Below are 12,286 nucleotides of genomic sequence, written 5' to 3'. Positions count from 1 at the left end.
TCGGGGCAGTAGTAGTCAAAGTACACGGTGTTGAATTTTTCAACAAATTAGGAATAAGAAGAACCATTCTCAATGGAAAAAAAACACAACCGTAAAAACCCTCAATACTTTGATAAATATAGAGTAATGCATGCTTTAATTCATTGAAAAAATACAAATAAAATTCTGCAGTTATACCATCTGGTCCAGGTGTTTTCCCTTTTTTTATACCTTTTAAGGATTTTTCAATTTCCTCAATACTAATTTTATCATAACACATTTCTACATCTTCATCATCAATTTTTACATTAACACTATTCAATAATTCATCAACTGAATGCATATCAATACTAACACAAGAAAACAAATGTTTATAATAATCATGTATAACATCAAGTAAATCATTTGTTTCTGTAACAATTTTCCCATCACAATCTTTTATTTCACTTATCACATTCTTATTCTGTCGATACTTTTCTAATTTAAAAAAAAATGCAGTATTTCTATCACTTTCTAGAGCCCACTTTGACTTTGATCTCAAAATTGCACCTTGACATTTGTATTTTTCAATATCTTCTAATTGTGTTTTCAATTCTAAAAATTGTTCACTGTTTATCTGAATACCAATTGCAGATTTTGATTCTTGAATTTTGTTTTGTAATTTATAAAAATCTTTTTGCTTTTCTTTGCCAAAAGGAGTAGGTCCGGTAAGGACCGATTTTGGCCTCAAATTTCAGGTTGATCTGACGAAAGATTTTGATCACTTTTTAAACACTTAAGTGTCTATTTCATTTGAACCAATTAGTTTATGTGAAAGATTTTAACTGATTTAGTCATTAAAAATGATCCGATTCAAGCTCAAATATGAAAAATCTACCAAAAATGCCAAAAAATGTGACTTTTCAGATGGTTTTTGTCAAAAATGAAAGTGGCCACATCCGTGTTTATCCTTAACCTTTATATATGTTATGTATTATCATATCATACAACTTACATTACAATATTAAGGATGAACACGAATGCGGCCACTTTCGTTTTACACGAAAACCGTCTAAAATTTAACTAAAATTCTAGAATTTTGAAGATTTCAGTAATTTAGCATGACTTTATGGTGCTAGTACCCGATATATGTCCATCGTATTGTCAAAAACAGCCCATATTTATGGAGCGGAAGCATTCTAATCATTTTGTTTATTTTCTTTGGTTACATCTTTTGACATCAGACTCGGACTTCTCTTGAACTGAATTTTAATGTGCGTATTGTTATGCGTTTATTTTTCTACATTGGTTAGAGGTATAGGGTGAGGGTTGAGATCTCACAAACATGTTTAACCCCGCCGCATTTTTGCGCCTGTCCCAAGTCAGGAGCCTCTGGCCTTTGTTAGTCTTGTATTATATTTATATTAGTTTCTTGTGTACAATTTGGAAATTAGTATGGCGTTCATTATCACTGAACTAGTATATATTTGTTTAGGGGCCAGCTGAAGGACGCCTCCGGGTGCGGGAATTTCTCGCTACATTGAAGACCTGTTGGTGACCTTCTGCTGTTGTTTTTTATTTGGTCGGGTTGTTGTCTCTTTGACACATTCCCCATTTCCATTCTCAATTTTATTTAATGTTCAATAAAGTACTAAAAGTTTAAATTTTAACAATTTTGTAAAACTGCTTTATTTTGGGGCCAAAAAGGGGTCTTACTGGACCTACTCCTTTGGCTTAATCTTTTAATTGTAAGTTTTAAATTATCCCACCAAATAAAGGGATTTGACTCATAAAAATTTGACCCAAATAATCCCTTCATTTTATCAATAAATAATTCATCTTGTAAAAATGAATTATTAAAAATCCACACAGTCACCTGGACCTCTTTCTACATTTCAAAAATCTATCTTCATGCTGACGATACTATGATCACTAAAACTAGTATCCTTATAATGAATATTTTTAATACTTGATTTTAAATCTCATGACACGAGAAAATAGTCTATTCTGCTTTCGGTTAAAAACCCTTGTACAAACCTGTTTTCTTGAAGAAAACATTTTGTATTAACATTTCTATTTCTCCAAATATCATATAATTCATTTTCTTGCATAAAATTACATAAGGATTTTACAGCCTTATCATTACAATGCAGGGTTTTACCACTCTTATCTTATTTTGATAATCATGCTACATTTAAGTAAATTGACTGTAAAGATTTTACCTATATCTGCCGTCGCCATATTGGGGTAATCGTAATTGCAGTTACTATTATCTCTTTAATACCAGTGATAATGTAGTATTAAAATCTCCAGCAACTAATACATATTTTCCTTTACTAATTTTTTGTTTACACTTTAAGAAAAACTCATATCTTTCATTCACATTATTTAGTGCATATATATTGTAAATGTCAATTAATTTATCATTAATTGTCCCTTTTATATGAATAAATCTTCCATTATCATTTTTCACTTCTAAAAAATTATTTTTAATTTCTTACTAACAAGAATAGCAACACCTTGACGGTTATTACCACTATTACTATAAAAAAAATGTCTCCATCCCAAATAGTTTTCTCTCTTTTAATTCTTTCTACAAATCATTCCAAAATGTTTCTTGTAAACATATTATATCATTAAATCTTTCATTACACAATGAAAAAATACAATTCCTCTTATTGCTATCACAAAGTCCGTTACAATTAAGACTTATAACATTAAACATAGCCATTACTATATAAAATATATTGAATATTTATTTATATAATATTTGCAATCCATTTTTATTTGTTTCTATTTTTTTCTGATGTGCCAACATAGCGGCCTTTTCATTAACCTTAACTTTCAATGACTTTCGTCTTGCATTTTTTTTAAATATATTTTTGCATTTGTCTTCTACACTAGCCCACTCACTTTCTTCATCAGTCAATGGGTCAGTGTCCATACTTATTTCATCTAATTCACCAAATACACCATCATCTCCTCCCTGGCTGCATTTTAGTTCCAGAGAGGGGATGTTACTAATTTTCCCATCATTAACATTTGTATCACATGAAACATTTTCATTCATAATTTGATTTGTACTTAACAATACATTACATTTACTAATATTGCTATTAACAGTTACAATATGTCCTTCTGAAATCTGCTCACTGTCTTTATTCGTCATCTCGGTCGCTATCTTTGTCTGCTCACTATTATCAGTCGCGATCTTTGTCTGCTCACTATTATCAGTCGCGATCTTTGTCTTTTCACCATTTTCGGACGCGTTATCAACGGTCTCTGTTACATCATCTGCCATGGCTTCATCAGCGTCTGCATATTCATCCTCATCATCTTCATCTCCATTACCATTACCAACACCAATTGCTCCATCTCCATTACCATTACCATTTCCATTAACGTCATCTCCATTCCAATCCTCACCATTAGCTTCTATATCATCACACATGATATCACTTGTGTGTACATCGGCAACAACTTTTACCACCTTTGACTTAATTCTGATTGTTTTCTTCACTACTGGTGATAATTTCTTGATATTTTCTTTTGTGGTCCGAAACTCTGCCCCAAGGTGTTTTTCTTTTTCCTTCGGGTATATGACCAAATCCTTCTCCGAAATAACGCTTTCTCGTTAGACAATCGCAATCACTGTATGGCCTTAGGCAACTCTCACACTTATTCTCTAAACAGTTTTTACTAATATGTCCTTGTTGACCACATTTAAAACATTTAAATTCTGGACAATTATTGTACTATATTTCCTGAGTGTGTCATAGTAGTCTCAGATATTTCTAATGCTTCATACTGTGATAAATGATTTGAAATAATTATTAATCCTTTTTATTCTCTGCTAATCACATCAATGAACAGTTTTATTCAGTGCCGGCTAAATAGCAAATGTTCTATTTTGCCGGTGCCGGTCAAATAGCAAATTTGCTATTTAGCCGGTGCCGGTCAAATAGCCACTGCCAAATTGTAAAGCATATCACATATGTTATACCTTAGCGTAATAGCTTTTGCACAACGACTTGTAAACCTCGATGTTATAATACTTCGAATCTTACCCTTTGGACCATCACACTTTAGCGTGATACACCATCGTACTTAAATAAGTGAACAAACACAACGCACTTTAGCGTGAGACACTCGTACTTTAGCGTAGATCATCGCACTTTAGCGTGACCATCGCACTTTAGCGTTCCATCGCACTTTAGAGTCCTAAATATATAACTCGTCTAAACATTGTTGGGTTGATGTTTAGACGAGTTGTATATACATTATGTTTACAGCCACGTATCACCATCATTGAAGGTGATCCGATGGATTAATCTGTTGTAGAGTTGTAACTGACTCAGACGTACTTATAAATATTCTTATTTTCTGTGACTGTATCTTGCATTAATTTGTAGGATCTTTCACAACAGATAATTGAGCTGATCTGTATCAATAACATCACCATACCTTATATATCATGTACTGTTGTACGCCACTAGATTAAAACTGACGAGGAAAGGTAACACACGGCCACTGAAAGCTTTATTATTGTGAAGCCCAGGTGGTCGTGTGGTCTAGCGGGACGGCTGCAGTGCAAGCGATTTGGTGTCACGATATCTCAGTAGCATTGGTCCGAATCCCGACAAGGGAAGAACAAAAAATTTGCGAAAGCAAATTTACAGATGTAACATTATTGGGTTGATGTTTAGACGAGTTTTATATACAAAATGTACACAGCCATGTATCACCATCATTGATGGTGATCCGATAGATTAATCTGTTGTAGAGTTGTCACTGACTCAGACGTACTTATAAATATAAATATTTTCTGTGACTGCATCTTGCATTAATTTGTAGGATCTTTTACCATAAATAATTGAGGAGATCTGTATCAATAACATCTCCATGCCTCATATACCATGTTCTGTAGTACGCCGCTAGATTAAAACTGACGAGGAAAGGTAACACACAGCCACCGAAAGCTTTATTATTTTTGTAGAGCCCAGGTGGTCGTGTGGTCCAGTGGGACGGCTGCAGTGCAGGCGACTTGGTGTCAAGATATCTCAGTAGCATGGGTTCGAATCCCGACAAGGGAAGAACAAAAAATTTGCGAAAGCAAATTTAAAGATCTTACATTGTTGAGTTGATGGTTAGACGAGTTGTATATACATAATGCCATGGTTTTTTTTATTTGTTGGTTTACGGATTTTTCATCTGAAAAGGTCGGGTCGGTCGGTCGGAAAAAAAAGCCCCAAAAATTACTGATTTTTAAGGTAAATGACTAGATTGTGTATAGTACCTTTCTGATATATATTAACTGATGTCTGCATACCACCATCATGGGAGACCCAAAAAAATCATCAAACAATGTTTTAAAACAATATTTTAATATTGTCAAATGTAAATGTCTTTATCAATGCAATGTCAACATTTTTATAATGCAATGTCAATGTTTTTACACTTCTTGTGTACTTACTAAAGACTGTTTTTGAAATAAAATTGTTTGTTTATCTCTTTTTTCAGTTTATTAACCAATAAATTCCTGTAAAAAAGTGTTTAATCCTTAATATTATTCTTTAATTTTGGCAAAAAAAAATACAAAATTCCACACTCGTTATCACCATAATAGGGTAATACATGTAGTATATTTGTGTCATTGAATTGGCCAGGCACATAAATTTATTTGTTGGTTCATGCAAAAATATGTACTCCATGATACTAAAAGTCTTATTATAATCATCAAAGGAATTTTTTGTGTTTGTATTCAAATAAATAGTTTTAACATTGATTCAGATTATGTTACATGTACTCTAGCCTCATTGATTACAAATAGAAGTTTGGTCAACGTCCTCTATCGAGAAATAAACAACTTCATGAACAACTTCTGGAGGTCCTTTCAACCAATTTTATAAAAGTATTCTCTATTATGCAAATCATATAAGAAGTATGATAATATAATATCAACATATATATATCCATGTCATTGAGAATGTGGATTAAACTTGCAAAAGTGTTTAGTCTCAAAAATAAATATTGGGCAGATTCAGTTTCCAAGGGACTCACTGAAACGTTTGTCCAATTTCATGAAAACAAACTGCAATCTTTAAAAAAACATATTCCATTAAATCTTCATATAAAACAATTGTTTTGCCCATAGATCAGATTGCTACAACAAATCTTTAAAAAAAAAATGTGGAAAAAATGGTGGGGTGGGGATGGGGCAAGATGGTAAAGCATTGGAACTGACAATATTGTTACTTTCATACGACCTTATGAGTCCCCCTCATTTCTGATTTATGGCCTAGCCTAATGCTTATTATGTTGGTTTATGTATATAAATTAAAGTTATCTCCCCTTTATTAAGAATCAGTTGATCACTTTGATAACTATTGACTTATATTGTTACAATAGCACCTACTTTTGTATAAAAGTTCATAATGATCTGATGAAAAATTGGTCAATCAAAATAAAAATATATATGAGAAATAATCCGTCAGGCTTCAGCAAGTTATCCACCATTATTGACTAAATGGAAAATATTTATTCTGACAGGAAAATACTTTACTTGTTGTGAATTAATTTTTTTCACTCTGTCGAGGCAAACTTGATTTATTGTACAGAAAAGGAAACTGTGACAGACATACAGACAGAGTAATTATTAAATGATGCTGCAATTTTATAACAAATCCCTAATTCTTATATATATTTTAAGTGTGATTACTCTTTGGTTACTCAAAATTTAGTAAAAACTTCACTTTAATCATAATCAACTATTATCAAGGGTTGTTTCAAAAGATTAGATTTTTAGATAGGCATAACCAGTTTTTCTATAGAATTATAGCATATAAATATGAAATTTTCTGAGTCTTTAACCACATTTACAGTCTATTCCTCTTTTTCAGAAAAAAACTTCTTGAATACATTTGCTGTTTTCCCTTTCAAACCATGTTCCTGCATGATGGATTTTACGCCATCGTCATTGTTTCTTTTGTAAGCAAGTTCCAGGTGATGAAGGTTGAGACCTGTGCAGGAAAGTTTCCTTGCAGTGTCTTTAGAAATAATCTTTTTAACAATGACACTAGAAAAACCCTCTACAATTGACAAATAATTAAATGGAAATAAATCCTTTCCAGAACATGTCTGTTTCAGCTTCAGATGGAACAGTTTGTATAAACTTCTAACATCCTCCTCAGAATTATGAGCATCATAAACAATCTCCAGAAACTTTTGAACTAATGTTTGCTGCTTATAATTTAGAACATCAGCTTTTGGTATTTCACGTTTTGCAATTTTCAAAGTGTCAATGCATCCATAAATTAGGTCATCAAAAGAACTCAGCAGATTAAACTCTGCTACAAATTTCTTAGTACAGGAACATAATATGAATGGATGATATGACCAACAAGCACAGGACGAGATTTTTTCTGTATCATTTCAATTAGTTGAAGTAAGGCTGTTCTTATACAAACACTTTCAACTGGAACACCATGGCAATACATTTGGTTTCTTTCAAAAGAGAAAGTAATACCGGTAACATCACTGGCCTTTGATGAAATAGATTGTCGTGGAGACACATAAAGATTTAGCATGTTTGTCCCATCATATGCTGATATTTGTGTAATATCAGAGGTTCTTGATAACCCAGTTGTTTCTAAATCAAAAACAACATAATTGTCTATGCCGTCCAAAGAATATTTTGTTGGAATTTTTTCAATGTCTCTTACCGACACATTTTCTTCAATTTGTGGTTGATATGTTTCTCCTTCTATAACTGCTGCCTTAATTTGTAGAAAGGTTTTCTTATTCTAGAAAAAGACAAAAAGAAAATATTAAGAATTTTTTGTTTGTTTATACCTGGTTGTATTGTTACATGTACTTTGTAAAATAAATGGGTTGTAACTCTTAATAACCTACCGTCCATATCATTCTTTTCAACTGTCATCATCTTGTTTTCTATTTTTTGACAAAATTGCAATTTCTATTGTCTTTGTCAATTTATATTATAGTTTACCCTTTTTACAATTTTACAAAATTCGTGTAAGTTTCACCATGTCCCTGTGCTTATATATTTTAAAGTTATGGTGTTATCATTATTGAGATAACTTCTCTTATAGAATAGAATAGAATATTTTTATTTTCCAAATTAGGGCCCCAGGAGGGCATATGATACAGATACAGACAATATTATTATAAACAATAACATATACAATACACACACAATAGTTATCAAAGGTACCAGGATTATAATTTAATACGCCAGACGCGCGTTTCGTCTACATAAGACTCATCAGTGACGCTCAGATCAAAACAGTTAAATTGCCAAACAAATACAAAGTTGAAGAGCATTGAGGACCCAAAAATTCCTAAAAGTTGTGCCAAATACGGCTAAGGTAATCTACTCCTGGGCGTAAGAAAATCCTTAATAAAAGATATATAACAAGTGTTATAAAAATAATAAAATAAAATAATATACCACAGAAAATACACTCAACAAAATAGTAGCAATGTATTATTATTCAATGAATACTATGTTGAAATTGACTCAAGTGCATATTTATATATGCCACATCATGCTTTCAATTGTACAACAGTTGATATACTAAATTTTAAAGACACACACCACCTATTCTTAGCCCTCTTTCCTATCCATGTTGAAATTATCACTTCAAAACATTTCGTGGAAGCGAGATCGATATACCTGTATTTATACAGCAGAGGGTACTGCACTGATAAATAAAAATTTTGATGACCTAATAAGGCACTTCATATCTGAGAAACAGGCTAAATATGTCTCCAATTTTAGAATTCAATCATATATGTATGTATTATTAACAAGTGAAACTGAGAGCTATTGCTCACTGATGATTCCCCTGCTGCAAGTGGATAATATTAATAGTGTAAATACTTGCAAGTGTTCGGTAAACAGGAAGTTGTCGAGTGATGAATCTGAAAACACATCACACGGTATAGTTGACTTAAATAAATCCTGAAACCAAATTTCAGAAATCCTTGTATTGTAGATCCTGAGAAAAATGTGATGAAAATTTTCAACTTGGCTATCATGTGTAAAATCATACAAGTGTTCGGTCAACAGGAAGTTGACAAGTGATCAATCTGAAAACGCATCACAAGGTAAAGCTGACTTAGATAAACCCTGAAACCAAATTTCAGAAATCCTTGTATTGTAGTTCCTTAGAAAAATACGACGAAAAATAATCATGGGAACGGACGGACTGACTGACTGACAGACTGACGGAAGGACAGACAGAGGTAAAACAGTATACCCCCCCTTTCTTTTAAAGCGGGGGGTATACAAATTATAAATAAATTGCAGTGAGGTGAGACTTATATTTTGTCCGTGTTGAGGCTTTAGTTTGACTTTGGGATGAAGAATCGCAATAAAAGAGCTGTTCCTTCGCTTTGTGTGTCTTTTGTTGTAAATGCATATCCGTTGTTTTTTATTTATATGGCTGTCATTAATTTGACTAATTATATGCCATGAAGTTTTACCTTTCTTTTAAATCTGTCACGTTTGAAAAGAACTGAGGAGCTATTCTTCTTTTGCCACAGTCTCTTTCTGTCAATCCTCTGTCCAACTCTTACAGAGATTGTGCCTGGTGACAACAATGCTTTCTTGTTAACCTAAAACAAGGTAAACTAGTGAGAAATGTTTTAGATGACAAAAAACATAACCATCCCCTTAAATTCTATATTTGACCTTTAGATCGGGTCGCATGAAGGTCAACCACACACTGCTTTATATTCAAACAATTAAAAACCAAATTAACATCATTTACCAGGGTATGTGTGGACAAGCATTGCTAAGAAAAAGTTGATAAAAAAAATACAATAACTTCCAATTTGAAATTGATCACCTTTGTAAGGTCATTCACCTTTGCATCAAATTTGGCAAAAATCACTGTATCAGTTGTTAAATTATTGTTGAGAAACCTAAATTGACAGGTCACAACCATTATACTAAGTTTATGTTAAATGGGGTAAGATGAAAGAGGAAATACACATTATTTATAATATATAAGCTGTAACACAATACCTTGTTAACCCAGGTATAACCTTCATTCTTCTGAAGAACTGCAGCTGAAACTCTTGCTTTTAATGAGCTGGTTCCACCATATGATCTACAAAAAGAAATTTCACAAATTTCAGTCATTTTAAAGTTAATATTGTAAAGCAGCTGTCAGAAAATTAAACTAGCTAAAACAAGTGAAACTGCGAGCTACTACTCACTGATGATACTCCCACTGCAAGTGGATAATTTTAATAGTGTAAAAATATGCAAGTGTTCGGTAAACAGGAAGTTGTTAAGTGATGAATCTGGAAACGCCTCACACAGTATAGCAGACTTGTATAAAACCTAAAACTAAATTTCAGAAATCCTTGTATTGTAGTTCCTAAGTAAAATGTAACGAAAAATATTCATGGGTCTGACAGACAGACGGACAGACAAACTGATGGACAGACAGAGTTCAAACAGTATACCCCCTTTTTTCAAAGCGGAGCAGGGGTATAATAATTATTATAAGACTTTTTCTGGGGGAATAACTCTTCAAATATTTTTGAAATGTATACTTTTGTTTCATAAGATCTCATATCAGTTTTTTGAATTTTTAAATTATATCTTTTGAGGTTTTGGAGTTTGCCACCTGCCATTCACTGCCCCCTCATATCATAATTTAATTTAATAAAATGAAACTTAAGTTTATATTTAACTGTTTGCACTGTTGGTTATTTTTTGTTTATACAATGCTATCAAAATGAAAGATTGTTTTACATTTGATCATAGTTTAAAAATAGAATTCTGCTAAGTCAGTTTTCAGATAAAAAATTCTTAAATAGTCAATTTTCATTTGACGGACAAGCAGCAATCATCTCCCTTCAAAAATGAAAGACCTCTATTCTTTATTGCTATGTTTGTTTGGGTGGATGTTACTGAAAGGTTATAATCAATGTTTTTTAGTTACTGACCTATTTTTTGGAGCCTTGCTTGCCACTATATTGTTGAAATTTTCATTGCTCTGTGTTGAGCCTAAATCTACAAGTTGGCTTGATCTTTTCTTGTAATTTTCTGTCATTGTCTCTAATTGCTTACGCAGGTTTTCATTTGACAATGGTTCACCTTTTGGGAGATGTTTATATCTGAAATGATATAAAAGAAAATAGTTGAAATGTCATACTAGTACATTTATATGTATGTTGATTTATGGCAATGTTTCAAATAGATCTAAACTGTACAATTTTATTTACCACTTAGTTACATGTACATAGTTGAATATTCCTTAAGCTGCTGAACTGTGTGTTATTCATTATGTATTGTAATGCATTTTTTATAACAAGGATTTTGATTGGACAACCTCACATATCATCAGGGGGTTAAACTGATGAAGAACCTGTTGGATGAAGTTTTTTGCACTGTGCAGCAGATGACATTTCAAAATTATAAAATATAAAAATTTCTTAAAAAAATAAAGAGTAAATGTGCATAACAAAAACTGTGTTGTATTTGAATATTTGGTCTTAAATTTTTACATGTATGTTACCGGAAAACTAATTTTGTGATAATAATATCACGGATGGAATAGTCCATTAGCAAGTATACTAGTATATTCAAATACAACACAATTGTTGTTTAATTCCAGGAAAAATTGTTCTTCAAGAAATCTTTACAAGTCATTTTATTGTCTGTAAATTATTTAGGAGGTCCTAGTTAATGATGCTATACCATAAGTTATCTACATTCATATCTGTAGATAAGGATATTTTAACACCCTGAGGCGTAGCCGAAGGGTGTACAGGGTACTAAAGGGTGTTAAAATATCCATATCTACTGGTATGAACATAGATTACATATTTATCCCTGGTCTAAGTCCGAATTGGTTGAGTTTTATGAAAATTCGGGTACAAAGTGTAAGGGCTGTTCCACAAAATACTATGTCTCCCCAGGGAAGGCAATTTTTTTTAAATATTATGTGGGTGGTCGTATTTGAAATACCAAAATTCAAAGGGAGTGCTGTTCTAGTTAAATTTTATTTCTGTGGGTGGCGGGGGTTAAAAAAAAGTGCCGTCCCTGGGGGAATGAGAGGATGTACTTGTTTTGTTGTATATTGGTTTTTTCTGCAGTTTTATGACAAAATTGGTTGTCAGCATTTGAAATAGCAATATGAGAACAGCTCCCAAACTTAAATTTTATTCTGACATAATATCACTCATAATAAAAACATTAAAAAGACTTTCTTTTATATATATAACATCCTTATGGCATACATATAACATCTAAGTATGTATGGAATGACTCCTTTCCCCTTCAGCTCTT

The 12,286-nt window shown here is 32.2% G+C and overlaps 1 protein-coding gene across 1 annotated transcript; it reads right to left on the bottom strand.

Moving 5' to 3' along the window:
• Positions 1 to 5,442: 5,442 nt before the first annotated feature.
• LOC134720537 (uncharacterized) lies at positions 5,443 to 12,025 on the bottom strand. The gene is made up of 4 exons (XM_063582852.1): positions 10,942 to 12,025; positions 10,010 to 10,094; positions 9,466 to 9,597; positions 5,443 to 7,760 (listed from the first exon to the last, which is right to left on the bottom strand). The coding sequence occupies exons 1-4, from the start codon at positions 11,046 to 11,048 to the stop codon at positions 7,308 to 7,310; spliced, it is 777 nt and encodes a 258-aa protein (XP_063438922.1). The 5' UTR covers positions 11,049 to 12,025; the 3' UTR covers positions 5,443 to 7,307.
• Positions 12,026 to 12,286: the final 261 nt, after the last annotated feature.

The sequence above is a fragment of the Mytilus trossulus genome, chromosome 1, assembly GCF_036588685.1.
Source record: "Mytilus trossulus isolate FHL-02 chromosome 1, PNRI_Mtr1.1.1.hap1, whole genome shotgun sequence".
In the NCBI taxonomy this organism is placed as follows: Eukaryota; Metazoa; Mollusca; class Bivalvia; order Mytilida; family Mytilidae; genus Mytilus; species Mytilus trossulus.
This window is presented reverse-complemented; position numbering and strand designations above follow the sequence as displayed.

What these genes read in the sequence shown, in the direction of transcription:
- LOC134720537 (XM_063582852.1), bottom strand. Translation starts at nt 11,048, where the DNA reads ATGACAGAAAATTACAAGAAAAGATCAAGCCAACTTGTAGATTTAGGC. An exon ending in AGCAAGGCTCCAAAAAATAG is followed by an intron (nt 10,095 to 10,941) that starts GTCAGTAACTAA and finishes TTCTTTTTGTAG; the next exon opens with ATCATATGGTGGAACCAGCT. An exon ending in GTTATACCTGGGTTAACAAG is followed by an intron (nt 9,598 to 10,009) that starts GTATTGTGTTAC and finishes ACCTTGTTTTAG; the next exon opens with GTTAACAAGAAAGCATTGTT.